Below are 26,744 nucleotides of genomic sequence, written 5' to 3'. Positions count from 1 at the left end.
GATTTATCCAGAGTACCGTTGGCATACCATGACTTGAGGGTGTGTTCAGTTGGTCACACACTGCGACCTTTTCTCCTCATCGCCCGTACGACTGTGCCATTGAATTGCTCCCTGGCACTTCTCCTCCTCACGGGCAGCTGTATTCGCTCTCGGCTCCTGAGAGGGAGGCCATGAACAGGTGTATCAATGATTCTCTGGCAGCCGGTCTCATCCTCCCTTCCTCTTCACCAGCAGGGGCGGGGTTCTTCTTCGTGGAGAAGAAGGACGGCTCGCTTAGACCATGCATAGATTATCGGGGGCTGAATGACATCATGGAGAAGAATCGTTATCCTTTGCCATTGATGTCCTCAGCCTTCAAATTCTTGCAGGGAGAGCCCGTCTTTAGGAAGTTGGACTTATGCAATGCTTATCACCTTGTCCGGATTAGGGAGGGGGATGAGTGGAAGACGGCTTTTAACACCCATAGGGGGCACTTCGAATATTTGGTTATGCCTTTCAGATTGGTCACCCCAGCCACCTTCCAGGGGCTCGTGAATGACGTGCTTATAGACATGGTTGACCATTTTGTGTTTGTCTATTTAGATGATATTCTGATCTTCTCCCAGAATATCCAGGACCATGTTCAGCACGTCAGGTAGGTGCTTCAGCGACTGCTAGAGAATCGGCTGTTCGTCAAGGCGTATAAGTGCACTTTTCATGCACAGTCTTTCATGCACCCTGCCAAGGTCAGAGCCATCTCCGATTGACCAACCCTAGATTCTCACAAGGCTTTGCAGAGGTTTCTGGGGTTCACTAATTTCTATCGTAGGTTTATTCATAATTACAGCCTAATTGCCGCGTCTCTGATCTCACCTCCACCCGCACTGACTTTTGTTGGTCCCCGAGGGCCGAGGCTGTGTTTTCTAAATTAAAGAAGTGGTTTCCTACTGCGCTAATTTTGATAACTCCCAACCCTGCATGTTAGTTTGTGGTGGAGGTGGATGCGTCGGAGGGTGGTGTCAGAGCGGTCCTGTCGCAATGCTCTTCCTCGGACAGAAAGATGCATCTGTGATGCATCAGCCGAACAGAACTATGACATTGGTAACAGAGAATTGCTGGCTGTCTGGCTGACTTTGGGTGAGTGGCGTCATTGATTAGAGGGTTCGGGGGTACCTTTCATGGTCTGGACTGATCATAAGAACCTAGAGTACATTCATAGTGCTAAACATTTTAACTCTAGACAGGCTCGCTGGGCACTATTTTTCACCCGTTTCAACTTCGTCCTTTTGTATCGCCTAGGCTCTAAGAACATCAATCCCGATTCATTGTCTCAGTGTTTCGAAATCGAGACCTCTACCATCCCACGGATACCATTCTACCCACCACTCGGGTGGTGGGCATGGTATCCTGGGATGTGGAGACTAAAGTCCGTGTTGTAATACGAAACACTGCGTCTCCCGCTACGTGTCCAACGAATTGGTTGTTTGTTCTGTGATCAGTTCGGATGCATGTCCAACAGTGGTGCCACTCATCCAATGTCACTTGTCTTCCAGAGGCGGCTTGCACCCAGACGTTCATTAGATAGCGATTCTGGTGGCTATCACTAGCGCAGGACGTACGCCGATTCATGGCCACTTGTCCTGTTTGTGCGACTAATAAGATCTCCAGTAACCCCCCAGCCGGGCTCCTCCAACCGCTGTCAGTTCCTTCGAGACCCTGGTTGCACATAGCCATGGATTTTGTTACTGGTCTCCCCCTTCCCATGGCAACACAGTAGTTTTGACTGTTGTGGACCGGTTCTCGAAGGCGGTTCATTTCATTCCCCTCCCCAAACAGCGAGAGAGACAGCAGTGGCAGTCATTAACCACATCTTCTGCATTCATGACCTCCCAATTGATGTGGTTTTTGATAGAGGCCCCAAATTTGTGTCACGTTTTTGGGTAGAATTCTGCCGAAAGCTGGGGGCTTGTGTGAGTTTGTCCTCTAGGTTCCACCCCCAGACAAATGGGCAAGCAGAGCGGGCGAATCAGGAACTTGGTGGGGTGGTTCTTTCACGGTTCCGGTGAGTTTGTCTGTCTGTTCTGTTTGTTTTGTTATTTCTATCCCTTATGTGTCTCTGGTGCTGTCAGCATGCATGATCAGTGTTTCCATGGGAACACTGATCACGCCACTAAATAGCGTGCTAGCAGCACCTGTCTCTCCACTGCTTATTTAAGCCCTTCTTTGTGTCATGTTCTTTGCTAGATTGTTGTTTGGTGTTGAAGTTATTCACCTCGCACTCTCTGCCTAGTTGGTCCTGTCTTGTGTATCTGTTTTGGTTGCCTGTCTCAGCCCGCGTGTTGGGAGTGTGGTTGCCTTCCAGTTTGCTGTATGTCTGTTCTCTTCGACCACTGAGGATTCCTCCCGAATCTGTTCCTGACTACCACAACGTATACACTCGCCTACAAACACACTCTTCACAAAGGATTCCTTATGGATCTGCTCACTGCGTGCTCAGCGCGCTCTCATCGACAAACACGCCCATCACCTTCTACTGTGGTTAGTGCTGGGATCTCTACACTTCACCTGGCTCTGCTGAAATTATAATTTATTATTAATAAATCCTTTGAACTGTTCCTCTACTCTTGGGTCTCTTTGTCTCACCTTTGTAGATGTATTACAAAACATAAATATACTAAATATATTGCATTTAAATATAATACATATAGTGTTATTTTGATTAATAATGATATTGTACTATTTCTCTCTTGTTAAGAGAATCTGAGTGTTCACAGTTCTTCAGTAGGCTATAGTGCATTTACATGTGAATCAATCATGCAAAACATGACACTGAAAGCAGACCCACAATTTTATTTGGGTCATGTTAAAGGGCCTACACACACACACACCAGCAAAATGTTTGTGTGTAAAATAATGTGCTATAAAGGGCATTGACTACAGACACTTTTTTAGTCAAAAGACTGTTTTAAGTGAGCTGCATAGTATTTAGATAAACCAGTCTTTCTGTCACTATCCAGAAATACAGCTGCTTACATACTTGAAGCATAATAAAACTTTTTTTTTTTTTTGCCATTTAATCTATCAGGTGAATCCTTGAGGTTTTTGGTAAATTGTGTAGAGATTCAAAAAGTTGGCAGTGAGAAAGAAAGTCAGTGGCGTAAAATACTCCATAAACAACTTTTGGCAAAGACCAGCAGATTTTGCACACATAAGTTATTGTAAGTCATGTTACCAGAGGATGTGAAAACTACTTCAGCCTATATGAAACAATACGTGAGGCTTTAAACATCAAAGAGCGTTGTGTGTTCAGACCTCAAACACAAAAAGACTGAGGAGGAAAAGGTAAGCATGATTTTTACTTTCTGTTATGTCTTTGAAAAATCTCCTTATCAAATATACATGCAAAAATTCATGTAATTATGCTCTGATCATTAGATATGTAAGAAAACCTTGATCTTATTATGATTAATCAACTATGACGTGCTAACATAAGTTGTCATAAACATAAGATCAAAAGTTTTTGACACTAAATGGTGCATTCTCGAAAGTAGAAAAATGTTGCCCATTTGCTTTGTTGTAATCCACTCAGAATTTTCATATATATACACTATATTGCCAAAAGTATTCGCTCATCTGCCTTTAGACGCATATGAACTTAAGTGACATCCCATTCTTAATCCATAGGGTTTAATATGACGTCAGCCCACCCTTTGCAGCTATAACAGCTTCAACTCTTCTGGGAAGGCTTTCCACAAGGTTTAGGAGTGTGTTTATGGGAATTTTTGACCATTCTTCCAGAAGCGCATTTGTGAGGTCAGACACTGATGTTGGACGAGAAGGCCTGGCTCGCAGTCTTCGCTCTAATTCAACCCAAAGGTGCTCTATCGGGTTGAGGTCAGGACTCTGTGGAGGCCAGTCAAGTTCTTCCACACCAAACTCGCTCATCCATGTCTTTACGGACCTTGCTTTGTACACTGGTGCGCAGTCATGTTGGAACAGGAAGGGGCCATCCCCAAACTGTTCCCACAAAGTTGGGAGCATGGAATTGTCCAAAATCTCTTGGTATGCTGAAGCATTCAGAGTTCCTTTCACTGGAACTAAGGGGCCAAGCCCAGCTCCTGAAAAACAACCCCACACCATAATCCCCCCTCCACCAAACTTCACAGTTGGCACAATGCAGTCAGACAAGTACCGTTCTCCTGGCAACTGCCAAACCCAGACTCGTCCATCAGATTGCCAGATGGAGAAGCGTGATTCGTCACTCCAGAGAATGCGTCTCCACTGCTCTAGAATCCAGTGGCGGCGTGCTTTACACCACTGCATCTGACGCTTTGCATTGCACTTGGTGATGTATGGCTTGGATGCAGCTGCTCGGCCATGGAAAGCCATTCCATGAAGCTCTCTATGCACTGTTCTTGAGCTAATCTGAAGGCCACATGAACTTTGGAGGTCTGTAGCGATTGACTCTGCAGAAAGTTGGCGACCTCTGCGCACTATGCGCCTCAGCATCCGCTGACCCCACTCTGTCATTTTACGTGGTCTACCACTTCGTGGCTGAGTTGCTGTCATTCCCAATCGCTTCCACTTTGTTATAATACCACTGACAGTTGACTGTGGAATATTTAGTAGTGAGGAAATTTCACGACTGGACTTGTTGCACAGGTGGCATCCTATCACAGTACCACGCTGGAATTCACTGAGCTCCTGAGAGCGGCCCATTCTTTCACAAATGTTTGTAGAAGCAGTCTGCATGCCTAGGTGCTTCATTTTATACACCTGTGGCCATGGAAGTGATTGGAACACCTGAATTCAATTATTTGGATGGGTGAGCGAATACTTTTGGCAATATAGTGTATATATATTGGATAGCGGTGAACTAAAAGTAGCAAATTTTTCAGAAGTGTGTCATGGGTCAGCTGTTTTCAAAACACAACAAACACACAATTATTTACTTTAGATTAGTTGCTTGGAGTGTATGGGAAGCAGATTCTGCCAATTTTAAATAAATTAATAAAAGGATAAAAATAAAAAACGTGTACGCAAAATATGTGCCAAAATCAAAAATACAATTATATGATTTGATTTTCATTTTAATTTTCACTATAACAATGCATCATCCCTGTCAAATTAAAAAATAAAAATTGATGATTTGACATTTCATTTTCACTACAATCTTGAGGCAAGACTGCCAATGTTAAAATGAAAAGGCAAATGTGTATAAGTAATTGCAAATAAATTTTTTACAAAGCTTTTTCTTAATATTCACTTAATAATAGTGACAGAATTCAAATTCAAAATCAGAATCAGCTTTATTGCCATGTAGTTTACACATACAAGGAATTTGTCTTGGTGACAGGAACAAGACAGAGATAATAATAAAAAAGAATTAAAAAATAAAATAAAATAAAATAAAAATTGAATAGAAAATAAATTATATAGAATACACTATACACACACACACACACACACACACACACACACACACACACATACATACATACATACATATATATACATACACATACATACACATACGTAGTTGTGTATTAAAATAGAAATATGTTAAATACAGTGCAAGGGCATGTAATGGCAGAAGGTAGGATGTGTTGGATATGAGATGTGAGATGAGATGTGAGATGTGAGATGTTTTTTATTTGATGTGCCAGGCTTCTTTTCTGTTCTTTTGACATTCTGACACTACAATGACAACTAACCTCATGTTTAGTATGGCGGACAAACAGAGCCACAATACGACTCAGAGTAGTCCTAACTATGGAGCGACTGCACCACTGAATTCTCCTCCGTCTTATATGCCCCCTCCGTATCCACAAGGCCCTGCGATGTACCCCTCATCCATGCCTGCACAAGGCGGCTATGTTGCACCCAAGATGCCACTAGAAGAGGCTGGCTTCAGCAAAGCAGAAGAACCAAGTGCACAAGTAGACTTAACAGGTACTCTACTTCACTAACAAAAGTGTATTACTGTTTGCCATGGCCATGTACACTAAATTATTACGGACTGCACAACAGTTCTTGAGTTTAAAGGGATAGTTCACCCAAAAATGAAAATTCTCATCATTTAATCACCCTCATGATATCACAAATGTATATGACTTTCTTTCTTCTGCAGAACAAAGATTTTTAAAAGAACACTTCAGCTCTGTTGGTCCTCACAATGTAAGAGAATGGTGGCCAGAACTTTGAATGCACAAAAGTCAGTATAAAAGTAATACATAAGACTCCAGTGTTTTAATCCATATCTTCTGAAGTGATATGAGAGGTGTGGGTGAGAAACAGATAAATATTTAAGTCCTTTTTAACTGTAAATCTACACTTTCACTTCCACATTCTGGTGTGAAAATGACTTTTACATTCAGCCACCTACTGGTTGGGGCTGGTCAGAGGTGGAGACTGATAGTAAAAAGACTTAAATATTGATCTGTGTCTCACCCACACCTATCATATCCCTTCTGAATTGTAGATTTAACCATAGGAGTCGAATGGGTTAATTTATGCTGCCTTTATGTGCTTTTTGGAGCTTCACAATGTTGATTCCCATTCACTTGCATTTTATGAGCCTAGAGAGCGGAAATATTCTTCTAAAAATCTTTGTTTGTGTTCTGCAGAAGAAAGAAAGTCATACACATCTGGGATTGTAAATGATGAGAGAAGTTTCATTTTTGGGTGAACTATCCCATTAAAATCTTGGCTGCTAACAAGCTATTGAGCAAAAAAGACAGGCATACAGTTCATTGAACACACATGACTTTTTGTGACAACATGCCTCAATAGCAAGACATGTTGTGACAGCATATGGCTGCCGACCTGACATTAATGAAAAATACACTTGTCCTGAAAAACAGTTAAACCTTTTGGTTAAAATCTACCTTCATTTTACAGTAAGGGATAGTGTACGATGAACCAACCAACCCCGTCTTAAACGTTATGTATTTTTGTCATGTGGCCTTGTAAGCAGGAAGATTTTCTCATTTTTATCTGGTTGTGAAGAGGAGAAGCATGCAGGAAAAGTGTGTTTTTACACACACACACACACACGTTTTTTTGTTGGCCAAAGTAATTTTTTTTTATGTTGGAAGTTAAATTACTGTTGTGCCAAATGTTTGTATCTAGCATTATTTCATTGTTTTTCCTTGTATATTACAAAACATGTGTACAAATTCTCATCTTACCCCACTCTCTCCTATAGTTGACACTTGCTAGTGTGGTTTTATAGTGATAGCTTGTTTACCCAACAGCCATAGCAACAATATGATATTGCAAAAAAACTTTTGTAAATAAAGAGGGTTTAAACTAGTGTTTAAAACCACTGCTAGGAAAGAAAAAATAGGCACATTTGTGAAAATGGACTTTTGACTCAAAATCGTATTGTTCCTGTATAAGACATAGCCCTTAGGACAACTAGCCTCCAGTCTCCCCCATAAGTGATCATATGTGCATAATAAGTATTAAGTAATAATGTTTAGGGTTTTTTTCTTCTCTAAAACAGGTGACAGTTATCCAACTGAGAGCACTCAATTAATCACGCCATCATTTGAGGACAAAACTATTCGGAGAGCATTTATCTGGAAGGTGAGTAGTCTATATTTGTGTATGTGTGCCACCATAAATGTGTTGGTCCTCATTGTAATCTCACATCTCTGTTTACCTCTATAGGTGTTCAGTGTGGTAACACTTCAGTTACTAGTCACCTTCAGTATAGTCTGTGTGTTCACCTTCTGAAGCACAGTCAAGGCAGCGCTACAGAGTAACATTTGGGTATACCTCAGCTCATGCATTGTCTTTCTAGTGGTGGCCATGTGTCTCAGCTGTTGTTCATCATTCAGTTGAGCTCATCTGTGGAACCTGGTGGGACTGGTGAGTTTGTGCAGTAATGTCTTCATACTTTGCATTATATCTATAACATCACACTATATCCATGACGGTGACCTATAGTTATATAATGAAGTTTTCTCATTATATTGCCTCACTTAACTGTTTTCCCATATTCAGTTTAGAGGATGTGCTTGGAAGCTGGTTGTAGATTTCACTTCCTCATTGATATAACCCTGAAAGTGGTAACATCAGCAGACTGTATAAACCTAAATCTAGCAGATTCCTCTTGTTGGTTCCTAAGTAATGCCCAGGGTTTCAACCTTTGGTCACCACATCATATCTTGTAATTTGCGATTTCTCTGCACACAGACAGGCTGGTACAGTCTACACTTCCTCACAAAGTGCAAAGTGAAACTATGCTTCTAATAATTGCATTTTATTAGAAGCATAGCTTTTATAGAACATATTAGGACTTTGACTTTGTGTGATCTATTTAAAAACACAGTTGCCTTTTAAATATTAATCAAAAAAAGGGTTTTTGAACAGTATAGGCTGGCTTTGAGGCAGGAAGAATATGTTGTAATTACACTCAACACATTAAACTCTTGTGTCTCTGTAGTCATTGGTCACTCTGAGTCTGTCCTACATGGTGGGAACTGTAGCCTCATATCACAACACAACTGCTGTGATTATTGCTTTAGGATCAACTCTGGTCATCTCATTTACCATTATCATTTTCTCAGCCCAGGTATGTTCAATTTGTCTATAAATAACAATACAGTATATAGAGAATTACAAGTTACAAGAAACTATTGTGGACATGTAAATAATGCCCAAGACCACAATCAAGCAGGCTACAGTGATAGTTTAGGCATTCTAATAAAACAACTCGTAGTTCCGGGGCTATGTTGAGAGATACTCAGAATCAGTTACTAAAATCTACACAATTCCTCCCTTTTACTCTTGAGCAAGTCACTTGCAAGTTGCTGCAGGAGCATCTGATCTCTCTCAAATCTATTAGATCAAATAAACCACTGAAAGGCACCTTCTGGATAATTTCCTTTTTACCACTTACTGTATTTCAGTTACATCTTTTCTGACTTGCTGTACTTCTTTCAGACTCGTGTGGACTTTACTGTTTGTAATGGCATTCTGCTCACACTATCAATCGATTTACTCATGTTTGGATTCTTCTGCATTTTGTTCTACTCCACTATTCTGCAAATAGTCTACGGATGTCTGGGAGCCCTTCTTTATGCACTGGTAAAGCGTAATCAATGTTCAATAATGCTGACCATGAACCTAAAACTACATGCAAATGCCTGACAAAGTAAATGACAAAATTTGCTTCTCATTGTTTTCTCATTAGTTCCTGGCAGTGGACTGTCAGTTGGTGATGGGCAGACAGAAATACCGCCTTAGTGCTGAAGAGTATGTCTTCGCTGCCTTAATTCTCTACCTGGATATCATTATGATATTCCTCTACATACTTATGATTCTGGGTGGAGGCTCCAGAAACTAAACTCATACATAACATGGCACTTCAAATATGCACACAGTGCATGGCAAAAGGGCATGTCTATAGTGATAAACACACGGTCTATCTTGTTGATATTGACTGAATAATGAATTCATGATTATCTTTCTCCTCAACACCTATCTTCTCATCTATTATAATGTGACTCCATTGCTACTCAGTTATGCTTAAATGAAATACTAATAAACTTTGCTATATTTATACATATGTTCCCACCCCTTTGAGCAATGAATTTCCATGCCTTTTCCATTTATTATTTTGTTATGATAACTGGTTAAGGATTTAAAAAATATTTTATAGATTGCACTCACTAAGAAAAATGTCACCAAAAGCAAATATAACTTTATAACAGTATACAAACAGACACTATGATGTTACAGATTATTTTGAGGAATCAGCCAATTGATTTGGCAGTCAAACTGACATCAGCAGAACAATCTGTATATCTTCTTCTAAAACATTCTTGAGTTCCTGTTCCCCTTCATGAACATATTATCTATGCATAACTATAGGTTAGGTCCTCCACCACAGACAGTTATTTATAAGACTGTTAATGTGCTAAATGTAAAGAATCATGTCTACCTCACCACAGTGAGGAGAAGTTAAACTGAACTCGGAGGAGGTATCTCATGTGTGTCTGGGCAGGGTTATAAACAATGTACTCATTATAAAGAAGGGAGTAGCCACCTTTCTGCCCCACCCCAGTCTTTACACATGGCCCCATGGGTACTGTTACACCATCCCTGAGAGACAAAAAAGAAAGACAAAATAAGAGAGGATCAGTGTTCTCAGTTTTTCAGTTCACTGCATTAAAAGGATAGTTCACACAGAAATTAAAATTCTGTCTTCATTTACTCACACATATGTCATTTAAAACCTGTATGACTGACTTTCTTCCATGTAATGCAAAAGGAGATGTTAGGCAGAATGTTAGGGTCTGGCAGCCTCAGTCACCATTCATTTTCAATGTGTGGAAAAAATATGCAATGAAAGTGCATGGTGACTGAGACTAAAATTCTGTCTGACATCTCCTTTTGTGTTCCATAGAAGGAAATAAACCATATAGGTTGGAACAATATGAAGGCGCACAAATGATGACAGAATTTTTTAACATATGACTCAATTGTGTAAAACAAGACACCAATAAAATGTAATAGCATACTCACAATGTTACATTGTTGTTTGGGTCAGGTGCAGTTTGTCCCAGGCCTTTCGTGCTATGTTTCCCAGAAGGTAGTTTGCCAGCATTGTAATCTGCATCCAAGAGTTCATTACTTTCCCCAAGGGCAACCTGTAAAGGAAAGAGGAAAAACCTGTCATCTTAGTAATGAAGTCTAGCAGTGGCAGTTTTGAGGTTTAGAAATGAAGTCTGGTTACAATCTGAATGCACTGTAAAAACCAACCTCACTCAGTAGCAGGAGTCCCTGGTTGTTCTTCTGATTGGCAAAGCAGTAATTGCCACTTTTAGATGACATATCTGCAAAGTAGATCCCCTTACCAAACTACAGGAGGAGGAAAAAAGTTTTTTAGCATTGTTTTATACTTTACTTGAAATAAAGAGGCAGCAAGAGTACAGTATATATCTTCCTCTCACCATGTATCCAGTTACAGGAGCCTCTGGGGGGGCCACTCGCAGCCCCTGATTCAAGATCCCCACCCAGTTAGACAGACGAGAGCCATGCCACAGGAGCATCCTAGTTTTCACACATTAAAAAACCCAATAACTTCTATAATGTGTAATACATAGACAAACTTACATTATACAAAGCCACACACACAGTAAAACCAGAACTAAAGAAGTGGCTGGGGTAGTTCCTCTTTATATGGACTGGAGTACTACATAAAGTGACATTCAAAGTGTAAAAAGCATATATTTGTCCAACTGGCAAAACTACCATGAGAGAAAGTGGTTTGGTACCGGTTGTCCAGCTGAGAGTGGAAGTTGTCCTTCTCGCCCTCTCTCTCCACAGCAAAGATGTCCAGAACAGTCATTGTGTAGTCAGTGTGGGTGGGTGCATGAGTAGTCTGAAGATATTTCTCTATGATCTTCAAAGAGACATAGAGGGGTGTAAATTGGGGTCATCAGGACAAAAATGAATGCAAAAAAAAAACAAAAAAAACAACAAAAAAAACCTTAAAGGTGCAGTATGTAAGATTCAGAAACCCTTGTTATTAATGACACCTGCGGCCATTACATGAACTGCAGCCAGCTACCTGTTGCTCGTGCTCATGCACAGTCTCCATAGGGACGTGAGCAATGACTTAACGTACAAAGAGACAACGTGAATCACTGGCATCATGCTGACAGATGAGGTAGTATAATTCAAATTACACAGTTATTATTGTTTTACTAAAAACTTTGAGACTAAACTAAAACTACTTATCAGCTAACATAGCATACTGATACACACATATAGCTACATACTACCGAACTATACCAGATGTTGCACTATTGTAGGTTTTGTATGTCATATGTTGTACTCCGAATAAGAAACCAGCGTATTTGATTAAAGGTGCAATATGTAACATTTTTCATGTAATATTTGCCTTTTTTTTGTCAATGTGAAAACGGCTTGTAACGCAACTTAAAAAATGAGCCCTTCCCGGACTTCATAGGTTGCCTATTAAATCCTGTATACTGATTTTCATGCGAAGGGAGCGGGTCGCTTTTGCCGGGAAAATCCAAAGGATGTGACGTTTATGCGCCCTCCCGAGAGCCTTGCCTCAGACAGTAGCTTCTCTTCTGCTATTCAACAGCAACAACAAACTGCAACACTAGGTAACGTTATCTTAGAGATGGAATCCAGCAAACGTCCGGCTCCTACACAAACTCTGTAAGTCAGTTTTCTACTTTATCTACTGAATCCCGTCTGGCTAAGCGGGAACGTGATCGTGGTCGAGCGAAAACTAGAGTGAACATCAGCGGGGCATTTGATTCCTGGAGGGAAATTCGTTCGGTTTTGGGGATCAAAACCGACCCTGAATTGGCATTCTTCTTATTGGAAAGGTAAGCTTACATAACTGCAAAGCATGTGAAATATAGTGCCATAAGGATTGATCTGTGTAATTTTAGCTAACTTGATCTTGCCTGCTAATGCTGAGGAATTGCAAGCTACCTTGCTTCGTAACTTTCAAATAATTTCAACGATCTTCTCTTTATACTAAAAGTCAGGTATACAGGATAAATTTAAAGGTGCAGTATGTAAGATTCAGAAACCCTTGTTATTAATGACACCTGTGGCCGTTAAGTGAACTGCAGCCAGCTACCTGTTGCTCGTGCTCGTGCACACACTCCATAGGGACGCGAGCGAGCGAGCATTATCCAAAACAATGACGTAACGTACAAAGAGACTGAACGTGATTCACCGACATCATAACAGAATCATATTATCAGAAGAGACGTTCCTCATTTTGGATTATTATGCCTACATGGATCACCTTGGAAAAAATAGTTCAAAAGTAACCATACCCAAAAGCAAGTGAGAAGGGAGGACAGAGCTAAAGAGTGTTTAAAGATTCTGAGGGAGTGTGTTAAAGAGTTATGGACCAGAGAGCATGTTGTGCCCTCTGCGGATGTTCTACAGGTCCTTCTGGCTTACTCTAAGTTTGTGTAGGAGCCGGACGTTTGCTGGATTCCATCTCTAAGATAATGTTACCTAGTGTTGCAGACTGTCTGTTGACATGGAAGAGAAGCTACTGTCTGAGGCAAGGCTCTCAGGAGCACGCATAAACGTCACATCCTTTGGATTTTCCTGGCGACCCACTCCCTTCGCATAAAAATCAGTCTACAGGCTTTAATAAGCAACCTTGGAAGTCCGTGAAGGGCTCGTTTTTTTAAGTTGCGTTACAAGCCGTTCACATATTGGCAAAAAAAAAAAGCTTGTGCATAATTCATCCAAGATTTAATAACTATGTTGGCTGGACAAAGTCAACATACTTTTATTCTACAGAATTGGTTTAGTGTTTGTTGTTTTGTTGTTGTTGTTTTTTTTATCCCTACACCAAGATCAAAGTTTCTGACACTTGTCCCAGACCTAGAGCTTTAAGCTGCATCCACCAAGCTTGGCACAGACCTTCAGGCTATGATGTTTCTAACTAATGGGAATTACATTTTTTGCACAGCGGACAATCAAACATCCCCCAAATCCCACTGTCTTACACTGTCACAATTTTTAAACGTGTCAAGACTGTTCAAAATCCAACTGTCAGAAAATTAAAAATGCAAAAATTTAAATGTAAACAAAACCACACAAGGTCTTAACTGTTACTCTCTCTTCATTGCCTCTTTCTTTTCTGCTTTTCTCTCTTTCTTGCCTTTGTCTCCATCTATCCATCTATCAATCTACAATTTTTTAGAACTAACTTTCGGACAAGGCTTTGTCAAGCCAACGTCCATGTTTGTTTTGACAAACCTAACCTATCTAGATTATACTTCAATGATAAAAGTAGCAGGTTTTGTATTTCTTGTATGTACCTTGTATTCATTGCTGTCAGAATCCAGTGGCTGCAGTCCACACTTTAGAGAGCGATACTGTCTGTCCAAAGGATGCTCATCACTCTGAACACTGAACTGAACCATTTTCACTGCTATTTGAATGTCACTCAGAGCCTAAGAGACAGAAAGAGAGTGAAAGACATCAAACAGGAGCAAATTTCTTTATTTTAGACTGATAGTGATTCTTAATGAGAGCACAAACGTAAAGTCTGCACGAACTGACCAAAAACAGAGACCGATACAATGAGAATGCAGTTAAAATGTGCTAAAAAATCCGACCCTATTCAACACCCAATCAGCAGTGTATCGCCTGTAAAGCAAGCACTGATAACACTCTGTCAAACCTCAAGCAAAGCAATTTTTTCCTTTAGCTCCTCCGTTGATCGTATGACTGGGGGTGTCCGCAACCTAAAATGAAAATGAAGTGATCAGGATTAAAATGCTTTAAAAATAACAACAGTAATAAAAGGACATTATACAGATTTTATGTCCAATGAAATGTAACTACTGAGTCATTGAGTAATTTCTTTTACCCAAAGTCATGGGGAATGCGAGTGTAGAACTGGTTGCACGCGTCCAGGAGTTCTTTATTACTGCCTTTCCTTTTTAAACACTCTTCAATCCTCTTCAGAGAAGCATAACCGGCTCTAATTTGCTCTGCTGTTAGTTTTCCTTCAAGAGAAAATAAATATTATCAATACAGAGTCCTGCTGTTTCATTTACAATTTTCTGTATTAAAAAACACTTTGATTTTTGTTGTTTGGTTTGTATACATTCATCATTGCTAAGAATGTGTGCGTTTGAAACACAGAAGCAAACTCTCTGACCTAATGGAGCTTTTTTGATGTCAAACTTCATCTCCAGCACACACTCTTCCATGGCTTTGAGGTCACATATAAGCTCTAGGAGAGACTGAACCTTGCTGTTCAGTTGGCAGGGCTTTTTTGGGCGAGGAGAGGACACCTTGGCCTTGTCTTCCTCCTGGCGAAAGGTAAAAGTAGGTTTATAAATGACTATAAGGGAAATGAAACAAAGGCAAAGCAATGGATCACGTGGTATTGGGAGTAAAACAAGGAGGTGTCTTCTTACCTTGTACTCAGTGCTGTAGTCTACAAACACCATGTCGTATTTGCCTGCAACCTTTTCGAAATGTGCTCGATGTTCCCACTCATTCTTGGTTTTATCAAAAAACCTACATATAAACCACGTGTAATTTTTCTGTCACCTTTATCGTGATATAATCTACTTGTATCTTTCATGAATCAATAGCATGATGAATTACAGGTAGAAGATGAGCTTACTTTTTTTTGAAGGTGTCTTTGGCCTGAGCTAGATTCCCCCCACAGCTAACCAAGCTGTTCTGTCCAACTTTACCCACTGCAAAGGAAAACAAATGGAATATAGATGGTGATTAACTGAGCTCCAGGTGTTTATTTAAGCTCCTGGGAAAGTGTCTGAGCTGTCTCTATATCATTTTAGAGGACCGACAAGCACACCCTCCACACATACCTCGCCCCCACCTCATCCACACACTGTAGGCCTTTGCATTGTCATCCTGAAGCAGCTGGATCATATAATATTTATTGTTGTTGAACTGAAGATTAGTCTGTAATATAGTTGAAATCAGAGGGAAAAAAGACATTACACATTGTCATATCCTGCAAATTACATTCTAGATAGACTGATGAAGATACTTATTATTCACCTGATTCAGCATAATGTCATATACATCATTCCCCTCACTGTAAACATGGGCCTGTGAATAACAAATGGGAGGAAATCTACTCAGAAGCATGTTTTACACCAAACCATGCATGTTTGTGCAGAAAATCTGGTGAGTATACATGTATTCAATTAAACCAAAATCATCTAAACACCGTACAGTAGTTTTTTATTTTTGCATGTGATCCTGCAACAGATTTAAGACAATTACCTTTCCTATTTTAGCCTTGCATTCTGGATCAACTGGGGCCTTCCCCTTCATAACCACCGTCTTCACAACCTCTGCTTAAAAATGCGAGAAGTATAAGGCCATAAGTAACTGGATCTAAAGCAAATGTGCAAGCACAGTGGTCTCCTCAATACTCAAACAAGCTGAAATAAGTCTATCCATTAAATTTCATGCACATAGTGACACACTTCCTCTTAAGTTCCCCATTAAACTCTGCATATACACTGCTCTGTATTTATTCTAGAGATAGACTGATAATCGGTTTGACCGATCTTTTTAACCGATATTTACACTTTTCTAATTAATCGGTCATCGGCTCTTTAATACCAGGTTTACTGATAATGTTGGACACAAAAGACTTTCATTTTAAACATTCATTAGGCTAAATGAGGGGCTCTGAACAAGTGTATTTTGTATCTAAAACTAGTGTAATTATTTCTCTGTAGACTGTGCACAATATTAGTTTTGTAAAGTAGTTCACCTGAGGTTAGTGATGAATGATTCAGTTTTTAATGTGTCTAAAAGCTTAAATAAAACAAGAATTAAAAATCCATTATGCATATCGGTTATCAGACACTTAAACACAAAAATAATCATTATCTTATCGGTCGATCTCTAATTTATACAAAAGAAACAAGATTTTTCCACAAAAATTAAGCTGCTGATTCAAGCACAACACATTTTGAACCAGACAAGGTCTATATAGACACAAGCATACAGATGTATGTATCTTATAACAACCTTATACATATGATATGCTTTGTTTGTTTGTTAAATGAATAGTTCAATCAAAAATTTAAATTCTCTCATCATTTACACACTCTCATGCCATTCCAGATGTGTATGACGTTCTTTCTTCTCCAGAACACAAATGAAGATGTTTAGGTAAATAAATCAGCTCTGTAGGTTCATACAATGCAAGTGAATGGTGGCCAAAACATTGAAGTTCAAAAAAAGAACATAAAGCTGGCATAAAAGTAATTCATTAGACTCCATGTCATTAGAAGCGATATGATAGGTGTGAGTGAGAAACAGATCAAAATTTAAATCCTTTTTTTTTTTTTTACTATAAATCTCCACTTTCACATTCTGCTCCTTTTGTTTTTTGGCGATTCGCATTCTTCGTGTATATCGCCACCTACTGGTCAGGGCTGGTCAAAGGTGAAGATTTATAGTAAAAAAGGACTTAAATATTGATCTGTTTTTCACCCACACCTATCATATCACTTCAGAAGACATGGATTAAACCACTGAAGTATGGATTAATTTTATGCTGCATTTGTGTGCTTTTTGGAGCTCCAAAGTTCTGGCCACCATTCCCTTGCATTGAATGGAGCTACAGAATCAGGATCAGAATGAGCTTTATTGCCAAGTGTGCTTACAAATACAAGGAATTTGTCTTGGTAACAGGAGCTTCCAGTACACAATACAAAAAACAGCAACAAGACTTTTAAAAAATAATTAAAATTGAATAAAAAATAGATACATTTTGAAAAGAAAAAAGTATATATAGAATACACAATAGACAATATATATATATATACATATATACATACATACACACACACATACACATACGTAGTGCAAATCTAAATACAAATCGGTTATGTACAGTGCAAGGGAATGTAATGGCAGAAGAGGTAGGATGGGTGAGCTGAAATATTCTTCTAAAAATCTTTGTGTTCAGTAGAAGAAAGAAAGTCATACATATCTGGGATGGCCTGAGGGTGAGTAAATGATGAGAGAATTTTAATTTTTGTGTGAACTATCCCTATAATGCTGCAGGTTCCACACGCCATTGTAAATAAGAAGGAAGCTTATTTATCAGAGAAGCATTACCTTCACCTTCCTCTTTTGTAATAGGTTTGGCTTTGCTTGCCTTCTGACTCCTCCCTTCATTGCGTCTTTTCTTTGAGACCGGCTGCTCCTCTTCCTCCTCTTTCTCTTCTTTAATCTGAACAACACCAGTGCCTCCATTATTACCATTCAAAGCGTCCCCTTCATTCTGATCTTCTGTAATGCAACAAATCAGCTGCTGTTAGTTTCTCTGTGGAAACATTACAAACAAATGTAGTGCTGACACACTGGCGTACCTGGCTTCACTTTGTGAAGGCGTACTTTGCGCTTATACTTGGTGACGGTGTTAATCTGTGTCATTTTCACAAGATCCACCTCATAACCTGGTCTGAGAGCCAGTGACACTGACTTTTCACCAGCCTGCTTTGCTGTATCCAACTGGACACATATTTCTGGAGAGTACGGTTCCCACTCACCATCATCGCCCTTCCACTGCCAAACTGGAAAAAAAAGACTTGCATAAGCAACTTTAGAGTGTTTTGCTCCATATGGTAATCTAAAACTAAATAATACCAATAAATGTGATTCTGAGCAATTCAATTACAACTGAACAACTTGATGTCGTTATGTATAAGGTAATTTGTTGAGAAAGGCAATCTATGTGAATATGCAATGTGTGAATGCTTGTCAAGCTTTAGTGCATGACAACAAAACCATCATTGCTTATTGTGAAACTATTAGTTGTTTAGGCATGTTCACTTAAAGGGGAAATATACCTGTCTTCACCACCGAAGCTTCACTTCCTGATTGTGCCTCAGACTTGCCTCGGCAACTTCTTGTTCGCCGCATACTTTACAAAAAAAGCGTCTGAAATCAGATGACACGTTTCCCATATGTGTTAGTAATGTTTCGTGTATCAATATGACAAACTCAGTTATTCAAGATATGATGAAACTTATGATGTGACTCTAAGTCTACTTCCTTAATTTCACGGGTCTATTTTTGTATGCACAGGCAATGGAGATTGCGTCAAAACTAAAATTAGAGCCAGACCGGAATATATATTAACGGCTTACTTTCTTACACATTAACCATAACATGAGATTTAAGACTGATATCAACACCAACCTGAGATTTAAGAACTTCACTTTGTTTTCAATGGCGCCAAAAGCGTAATGACGGCGCGGGCCGTTGTCTAGGAACGAACACATTTCAACTAGTTTCTAGCCGGATTTGTTTTGAAGCCGTATTACCGACGAGCACATGAACACGCGATCGAGTGACCAAATGTATCCTGTTTATTAATCGCGAATAAAACATGTTTTTACTTTGCAGCCGAGTGTATGTTCAGTGTTCAAGATATCTTGTTGCTTTATGTTTGAAAGAAGCTCAACGGGTGAGTACATATCAATAAGCATATTTTATAGAGTAGAAATAAAACAGCGGAGGGAGAGTAGTCTGAATTGGGTTCTAGCATGTTGTGCTAGCTCACACATTGAACTCATTGCGCCAGCCGCGAGTGTTTCCAAGTCAGCGGGGTTCGCATCCGTTGTTATGCGTATTTTGCAAGGAACAACATCTCGTACGAGAATACCGCGCGGTGACCCATGATTTCTGTGCGCTCGCTCATCTATTCAGATGATGTCCTGTTAGGACAGCAATTGGCTCTTTTCTCAGACCTTCCCCGAGGTGAGTGAATGAGTGATTAACACTCCGATAGTGACCTCTACAGTGAGCTTCCCACCGCTGCGAATAAGAGAATGTGGGAGGTTGCTCTATATAGCATGCCCAACAAGCGATTCAGTTCAGTCACGGTGAGGGATAAAATGTTTTCTTTTTGTTTGTTTGTTTTTTTTATTTTTTATTATAGTTTAATTTTGGTCTGGCCAGTTGTCATTGAGAAATGATATTTTGTTGACCTAATTTGTTGTTTGACTGAGTTTCGTTATGTGAAACGCAACAAATGAATAACTGGATTATGTAAATCGCAGTGCAGTGATTGGTCAAACTAGTCTCTCGTTTCGAAAGTACGGAAGCTCTGAATCGCAAGGTGGAAAAGTGTCTCAGTTCCTTCCTGAGCCTAAGTCTTAAATTTTTCTCTCTTCAAAAAAAAAAAAAAAGTTTTCTCTCTTCAAAATTTTTTCTCTCTTAAAGACAGTGTGTTTACGGCATAGATGGTTTAGAAAGACCAACAATTTCAAACAAAAAAAATGTTGAAGAGAGAATTTTTTTTTTGAAGACAGAAAAAAAAACTGTTTTGAAGAGAGAAAAAAATTTTTTTTTTTGTTGTTGTTGTTTTTTTGTTTTTGAAGAGAGAAGAAAAAATTTTGGAAGAGAGAAAAACAATTTTTAGGAAGATTATTAGTATCAGTTTAGGTAGTTTTCAAGAAGGTTGTCTGAGATGATAAACATTATAAATCTTTATTATTATTAGTTTAAAACATTTTGGTTTCATAAGCTATTTTTTGTAGGAAAAAACATAAATGTAAACATTTATATAATTTTCTTTTAAGGTATTAAAATACTTTCTTTGTACCTTTACTAAATAATTAAGAATTAATAATATTTTGAGGCTGACTACAACCCCTTGAGTCACGAGTATGAATCCAGGGTGTGCTGAGTGACTCCAGCCAGGTCTGCTAAGCAACCAAATTAGCCCGGTTGCTAGGGAGGGTAGAGTTACATGGGGTAACCTCCTCATGGTCGCAATTAGTGGTTCTCGCTCTCAATGGGGCACGTGGTAAGTTGTGCGTGGATCGCGGAGAATAGCATGAGCCTCCACATGCTGTGAGTCTCTGTGGTGTCATGCACAGCAAGCCACATGATAAAATGCGCAGATTGACTCTCTCAGAAGTGGAGGCAACAGAGACTTGTCCTCCGCCACCCGGATTGAGGTGAGTAACCACGCCACCACGAGGACCTACTAAGTAGTGGGAATTGGGCATTCCAAATTGGGAGAAAAGGGGATAAAAAAAGAAAAGAAAAGAAAAAAAGAATTAATAACTAAGAAAACTTCTTGATATTCATGATTACAAAATTATTGATATTTGTAAAAAAGTATTTTTACCTTGATTTTGTTTTATTAATTATTAAAGGGATAGTTCACCCAAAAAATGAAAATGATCTCATCATTTACTCAACCTCATGCCACCCCAGATGTGTATGACTTTCTTTCTTCAGCAGAACACAAACAAAGATTTCTAGAAGAATTTCTCAGCTCTGTAGGTCCATACAATGCAAGTGAATGGGTAACAACATTTTGAAGCTGCTAAACAATGATAAGTGATATGATATGTGAGTGATATGATAAGTGTAGGTGAGAAACAGATCAATGTTTAAGTCCTTTTTTACTATAAATCTCCACTTTCAATTTCACATTTTTCTTTGTATGTTTTTGGAGATACACATTCTTCGTGCATATCGCCAGCTACGGGGCAGAGAGGAAAATTTATAGTAAAAAAAGGACTTTAATATTGATCTGATTCTCACCCACATCTATCATATCACTTTAAAAGATATGTATTAAAACACTGGAGTCATATGGATTGTTTTTATGCTGCCTTTTTGGAGCTTCAACATTTTAGTACCCATTCACTTGCATTGTGAAGGCCTACAGAGCTAAAATATTCACCTAAAAATATTAGTTTGTGTTCTGCAGAAGAAAGTCATAAACATTTGGGATGACATGAGGGTGAGAAAATGAAAAAAACAAATTGAGTGAACTATCCTTTTAATAATTAATTTGTAACAAATCTGGTAAAATATACTTTTTTACATATATCATTATTTTTTTGAGTCATGAATATCATAAAGTTTTCTTAGGGTTGCTCCGTTTGACCTGAATTTTTTTGTTTGTTTTTTAAATCTCTATTTTTAGATACATACAATTTTACTTTTTTTTTTTTTTTTTTTTTTAAATCTTCTTAAACAGTCAGAAGAGTCTAAAGGGTCCTCTCTGATTTATGTTTTTGTCACATGACAACAAAATGGCTGAAAAGCATGTTTGTCATAGTAGAGATGTATTTAAGTAATTATTTTGTGTGAGTTGCATTTTTAATGTACAGTATTTTAAGTAACCTAATAAGTCCAGACAAAACAGTGTCTTGTCAGTGTCACATCATTGACCAATTCATTTAAATTTAAACATTAGCTTTGCAAAGGAAAATTATGTTCAAGCTTTATTTTGTGGTTAACAAAAGCATTTACATTGTGTCTTTCTGCTTATAAAGTGTCAGAGTACAGAAGCACCTCTTGCTAAGACCAGCTTCTTGACTGGTGCTCCTCACAGAAAGCACCCAGGTGTGACAAACCTTAATATTGTGCGCCTGCCAGAGCAGCTTCAGGGCACAGCACTATCCATCATACAAAGTGAGTAAGCGTTGATGCATCTGTAATCTTTTTAGAGTATAAATAGTGGTTTTAGTGGCAAAAATAATAATCAGATCATGTATTCTCATATCTACATATCACATTTGTGTGAAATTGATTCTCTTATTTGATATGTAGGGGCAGAGGTAAAAGATCTAGCTGAAAGGGCACATAAGCTCTCTAACTTCCTTTGGAGCAGGAAGCGGGCATTAGAAACCTCACAACTCAGGAAAAAAGCCATCCTTTTAGAGAGGACATTTTTGGAGGAAGAGAGGGATAGGCATAAAGGTGAGTTATAATGAAGGTAAAGAAGATTAGGAGAGATGTATTACTAATGTCAGATGGAGTGGCGTGACTGTGCATTTAAGAGTATAAATATAAATGTTTCTTCTTAGATGGAAATGATCATGAGCTAGAGGCTCGAATAAGAAAGAGAGTATTATCTGAACTGAGAAGAACAACATACCACAGGACTACCTTAAGGTAGAAATGCATATTTTGTGTGGAATACTTTGCATAGAATAGACTCAACATTGATTGCTCTGGTATATTGGAATGCCTGTGTTTCTCAGATTATTTTAATCTTTATAGGTACAATGAAGATCTTGGGTTGGTGTATATGGCTGCAAGGCTAGCGGGTGGATATGCTGCCATCTTTCGAGCATTAAATGAGGTATTTAATACACATTAAGCGTTATTTCTCTTCACTTTGTATTTTGTTTGGACATGAACTGTCTCTCTACCTCTTTTTCAATATTTCACTGCTACACATATTAGATAAAGAAGAGAGATCCTTTATTTGTACCATATTCTCTCCTGGACTTTGGATCAGGACTTGGAACAGGTACTTGGTGAGTATTATGTTAATATACTGTACATATTTATATGTGAGAACTAGTTAAGGTATTTGCTCTCAATTTGCTTTAAAAGATGTGTTTTTAGCTGCTAAGATTATATTGTCTTGTCTGCTACAGAACAGTGTAATTAGCTTATATTTTAATCTTTTATTTTTTCCCTAAGGGCATCACACACACTCTGGGGAGACTCTTTAAAGGAGTATGTTTGTGTAGACAGTTCTGGAGACATGAACACCTTGGCAGAACAACTCATAACAGGTTAGATCATTCATTCAAACCTTTGAGCACAGTGTTATATACACAAATCTGGGGCAAAATTGCTCAGTGTTTCATGATTGTTTGTTTACCATGCAGGGGGCAGTGAGATAGATAATCCAGTGATCAAACAAGTATATTTCCGTCAGTTCCTTCCTGTTTCACCTAAGGTATTTTTAGCTGCTCCTAAAATGTATTTTATTTTGTTTGCCTAAGTTTTACAGTACTTTTACATGTCTGAATATATAACGAAGTTCAATCTTTTCTGCAGGTGCAGTTTGATCTTGTGATAGCTGCTTTCTCTTTGTCGGAACTAGCCACTCTGAACGAGAGAATTAATGTGATTTTCACACTGTGGAGAAAAACCAACTCCTACCTCGTGAGTGATGCTGAGTTGAGATGAGACAGTAATAATTAAGCTGAGTTGTACATTTATTAAATTGTGACATTGGATATATGTACTTTTTTCATTTTTTTTTTTGGAGATTTCCTGTTGCTAAATGCTGTTCTTGATACTTTGTACAGGTATTGGTGGAGAATGCAACCAAGGAAGGCCATCAAATCCTCATGGAGGCTAGAGATACTATATTAAAGGTCTGGTTTCTAATGAACTGCTCATATTATATAAATGTTTTACAGTGTGTTAGATTTATTCTGCATGAGTTTTTAGTAGTAGAACTTTTTTAGAAATCTTTAGAAATAGCAGTGAGCTTTTCATGCAATTTTATATTAACTTGTGCTGTATGAATATAGGGAGAAGAGGAGGTAACATACGACTTGAGGAGACCAGCTGTGTTTGCCCCTGTGCGTTGAAATATCATCAATAAAACAATTATTCTAATACCAGTCTGAACTGCATTAAAGGAATAGTTCACCCAAAAATTCTGAAAATTCTCTCATATGGCTCATGCCATTCCAAATGTGTATGACTATCTTCTGCTGAATAGAAATGAAGATTTTAAGAAGAATATTTCAGCTCTTTAGGTCCATTCAGTGCAAGTGAATGGTGGCCAAAACTCTGAAGCTCCAAAAAGGACATAAAGGCAGCCTAAATGTAATTCATCATAATATGGCAGGTAATCCTTCAGAACTGTTGCTCACCCACACCTTAATAGGTGTGGGTGAGCAACAGTTCAATATTTAAGTCCTTTTTTACAATAAATCTCCACTTTCACTTTCACATTCTTTTTTTTCTGGTGATTCTCATTCTTTGTGCATATCGCCACCTACTGAGCAGGGAGGAGAATTATTTTTTTGTTATTAACAATTTTTTCAATCATAAAACATGCAAACACAACATAAAATACAGAATCAATTATTCACATTAAACCCCTCCCAGGAGAACCCCTGAAGACATGAATTACACCACTGGAGTTGTATGGATAACTTTTATGCTGCCTTTTATGTCCTTTTTGGAGCTTCAAAGTTCTGGCCACCATTCAGTTGCATATAATGGAGTTACAGAGCTGAAATATTCTTCTAAAAATCTTTGTTTGTGTTTAGTAGAATAAAGAAAGTCACACATCTGAGATGGCCTGAGGGTGAGTAAATGAAGAGAGAATTTTCATTTTTTGGTGAACTATTCCTTTAACATGGTACATCATAAACTGACATTATCTTCTGATCAGTTTCTTTTTGTTTCTTGTATTTTGGACAGTGTACTCATGAGCTGCCTTGTCCCAAGTTGATCAAGCAACCTATAGTACCTTGCAACTTCTCCCAGTTCTACTATTCCCTGCCCTTATCCAGGGTAAGTTGACTACAGTGCTCAGTTTTCAGTTCATTTGTTTACTTCTAAAAAGATTAGATGTGTACAATCCAGTGATATCTCTCTTTCCAACCTCTCTTTACCAACCAATCATCACAGAGCCAAGAAAGGCAGCAGGAGAAGTTCAGTTACCTAATTATATCCAGGTCAGAGGGAGAGAAGGCTGGGAAGACCGAGGGCTTTGACATGGCTAGACTGACTGCACATGTACATCGCCGGCCCAGACATGTTCAGTGTCAGCTCTGTTGCACCAATGGAGAACTCAAACAACTTGCTGTAACAGCCCGTCACCATGGACGGTATGTTATGCTTTCATTTATTACAGTAGGTCTTTTTGCATTTTCAGCAATGACCTGTAGTAGGTTTGGCAAGTGTTAACCACTGTGTGGCCACATTGGATGATATAAATATATAAAAGATGCTGTTTTTATTGTTCTAACAGGGACATGTACAGATGTGCTCGTAGCAGCAACTGGGGAGATCTGTTGCCAATAAATCATGCAGAGGAAACCACTGAAAATGATGAGAAACTATGAAATCTAGAACAATCATCTATTAATGCAATATTTTGTTAATGTTTTTGTGCACAGTCAGACATTTGTCATGTTTATTTCCAAATAAAGAAAATGTATCTATGCAACATGATTTTGTACTGATATTTTGCTGTAGCTCTTGACCAGTCCTCAAAAGAGTTTATTACAAAGACTAGGGAATGTAGTTTCTTTCTTGATGTGCACCAATATCCAAATGTGTTTAAAGTTGATACTGTTCCACATGTGACATAAAATCATTATTTGCAATCTGAAATATTTTACTCATTAAAAAAAGTTGTACTCCTTTAGAAATGAACTGTAATTTTGAAACAAATTTATAAAATCATGAGCACTCACATGAGATGAAGACTCCAGTCATATCTGTACTCTAAGCTTTTTTATTCTACATGGAGAGGGTCTCCTCATGGAGGCTGCCATGATACGATCACATGACCAGCCATATATTACTTGCTTAATCTCAGTAACCACCCTGTATATGGCCACTTTCACTCATGGATAATAATTTTTTTTTTTTTTAAATAGTTCTTTTAGAACAGTATTTTTCCCTCAGACAATTGTCATTTCGTTGTTTGGCGAAAAACATGGAAGACATAATTCAGTCGAACAGCCGGGGTGGGGTTTATGGAAATTAATTTGTAATGATTGGTCAATCCAGGTATCAAGATGTTTGCATTTAGTGAAGTACTTATTCTATACACACTATTAGTTAAAACTTACTTGACTGAATTTATATTTTCATTATCTTAAAACCTGTTGATCTTATGCTTAAAGGAATATTCCGGGTTCAATAAAAGTTAAGCTCAATCGACAGGACTTGTGGCATAATATTGATTACCACAAAAAATGTATTTCGTCTCGCCCTTCCCTTTCTTAAAGCAATAATCAGTGTTACATGAGGCACTTACAATGGAAGTGATTGGGGCCAATTTTTGAAGGGTTTAAAGGCAGAAAATTGAAGCTAAGAATTTTATTACATTTAACACGATTTTTTTTTTTTTTTTTTTATACAGAACTTTACACAGAAAAGGTTAGTGAGTGATATTTTCACACTAAAATCATGTTGACATGCATCTTATTTATGTCTTGTGGCTATACTTTTGAAAAAGTTAGTATTTTAACGTTCAAAAATTGGCCCCCATTCACTCCCATTATAAGTGCCTCACTGTAACCCAGAGTTTTTCTTTTTTTTAAAGAAAAGGAAGAGCAAATCCAAATTAATTTTTGTGGTAATCTACATTACAGTATACCACAAAAGCTTTTAATTGAGCTTAACTTGTACTGAACCTGGAATAATCCTTTAAATGCTTCATAGTTAACCTTTTTTGGTCTCTGTATTTATTTAGGATAGTT

The 26,744-nt window shown here is 38.3% G+C and overlaps 2 protein-coding genes and 1 pseudogene across 3 annotated transcripts; 2 read left to right on the top strand and 1 right to left on the bottom strand.

The window, feature by feature from the left end:
* The first annotated feature begins 4,663 nt into the window (after window positions 1-4,663).
* On the top strand, window positions 4,664-9,334 carry LOC127440646 (protein lifeguard 1-like; annotated as a pseudogene).
* A 299-nt stretch (window positions 9,335-9,633) lies between these two features.
* On the bottom strand, window positions 9,634-18,857 carry parp2 (poly (ADP-ribose) polymerase 2). Of its 2 annotated transcripts, none has more exons than XM_051697346.1 (18): window positions 18,721-18,857; window positions 18,369-18,459; window positions 17,889-18,092; window positions 17,635-17,808; window positions 15,778-15,851; window positions 15,550-15,600; window positions 15,354-15,450; window positions 15,146-15,221; window positions 14,934-15,036; window positions 14,672-14,825; window positions 14,378-14,516; window positions 14,189-14,252; window positions 13,824-13,958; window positions 11,268-11,395; window positions 10,944-11,043; window positions 10,753-10,851; window positions 10,516-10,640; window positions 9,634-10,092 (listed from the first exon to the last, which is right to left on the bottom strand). In XM_051697346.1, exons 2-18 carry the CDS (start codon window positions 18,439-18,441, stop codon window positions 9,933-9,935), a joined length of 1,956 nt encoding a protein of 651 aa, XP_051553306.1. In that variant the 5' UTR covers window positions 18,442-18,459; window positions 18,721-18,857; the 3' UTR covers window positions 9,634-9,932. The 2 variants fall into 2 exon arrangements, with proteins under 2 accessions (XP_051553306.1, XP_051553307.1); XM_051697347.1 differs by having other exon boundaries at window positions 15,778-15,848.
* On the top strand, window positions 18,793-25,753 carry mettl17 (methyltransferase like 17). Its single transcript, XM_051697366.1, has 14 exons — window positions 18,793-18,988; window positions 21,822-21,960; window positions 22,099-22,248; window positions 22,356-22,443; window positions 22,552-22,633; window positions 22,738-22,811; window positions 22,981-23,075; window positions 23,172-23,242; window positions 23,344-23,451; window positions 23,598-23,666; window positions 23,826-23,876; window positions 24,730-24,822; window positions 24,940-25,139; window positions 25,283-25,753. The coding sequence occupies exons 1-14, from the start codon at window positions 18,911-18,913 to the stop codon at window positions 25,374-25,376; spliced, it is 1,392 nt and encodes a 463-aa protein (XP_051553326.1). The 5' UTR covers window positions 18,793-18,910; the 3' UTR covers window positions 25,377-25,753.
* Window positions 25,754-26,744: the final 991 nt, after the last annotated feature.

This window comes from Myxocyprinus asiaticus, chromosome 5, assembly GCF_019703515.2.
Source record: "Myxocyprinus asiaticus isolate MX2 ecotype Aquarium Trade chromosome 5, UBuf_Myxa_2, whole genome shotgun sequence".
Lineage (NCBI taxonomy): Eukaryota > Metazoa > Chordata > Actinopteri > Cypriniformes > Catostomidae > Myxocyprinus > Myxocyprinus asiaticus.
Note: the sequence above shows the minus strand (reverse complement) of the source record. Positions and strands in the feature narration are given on the sequence as shown.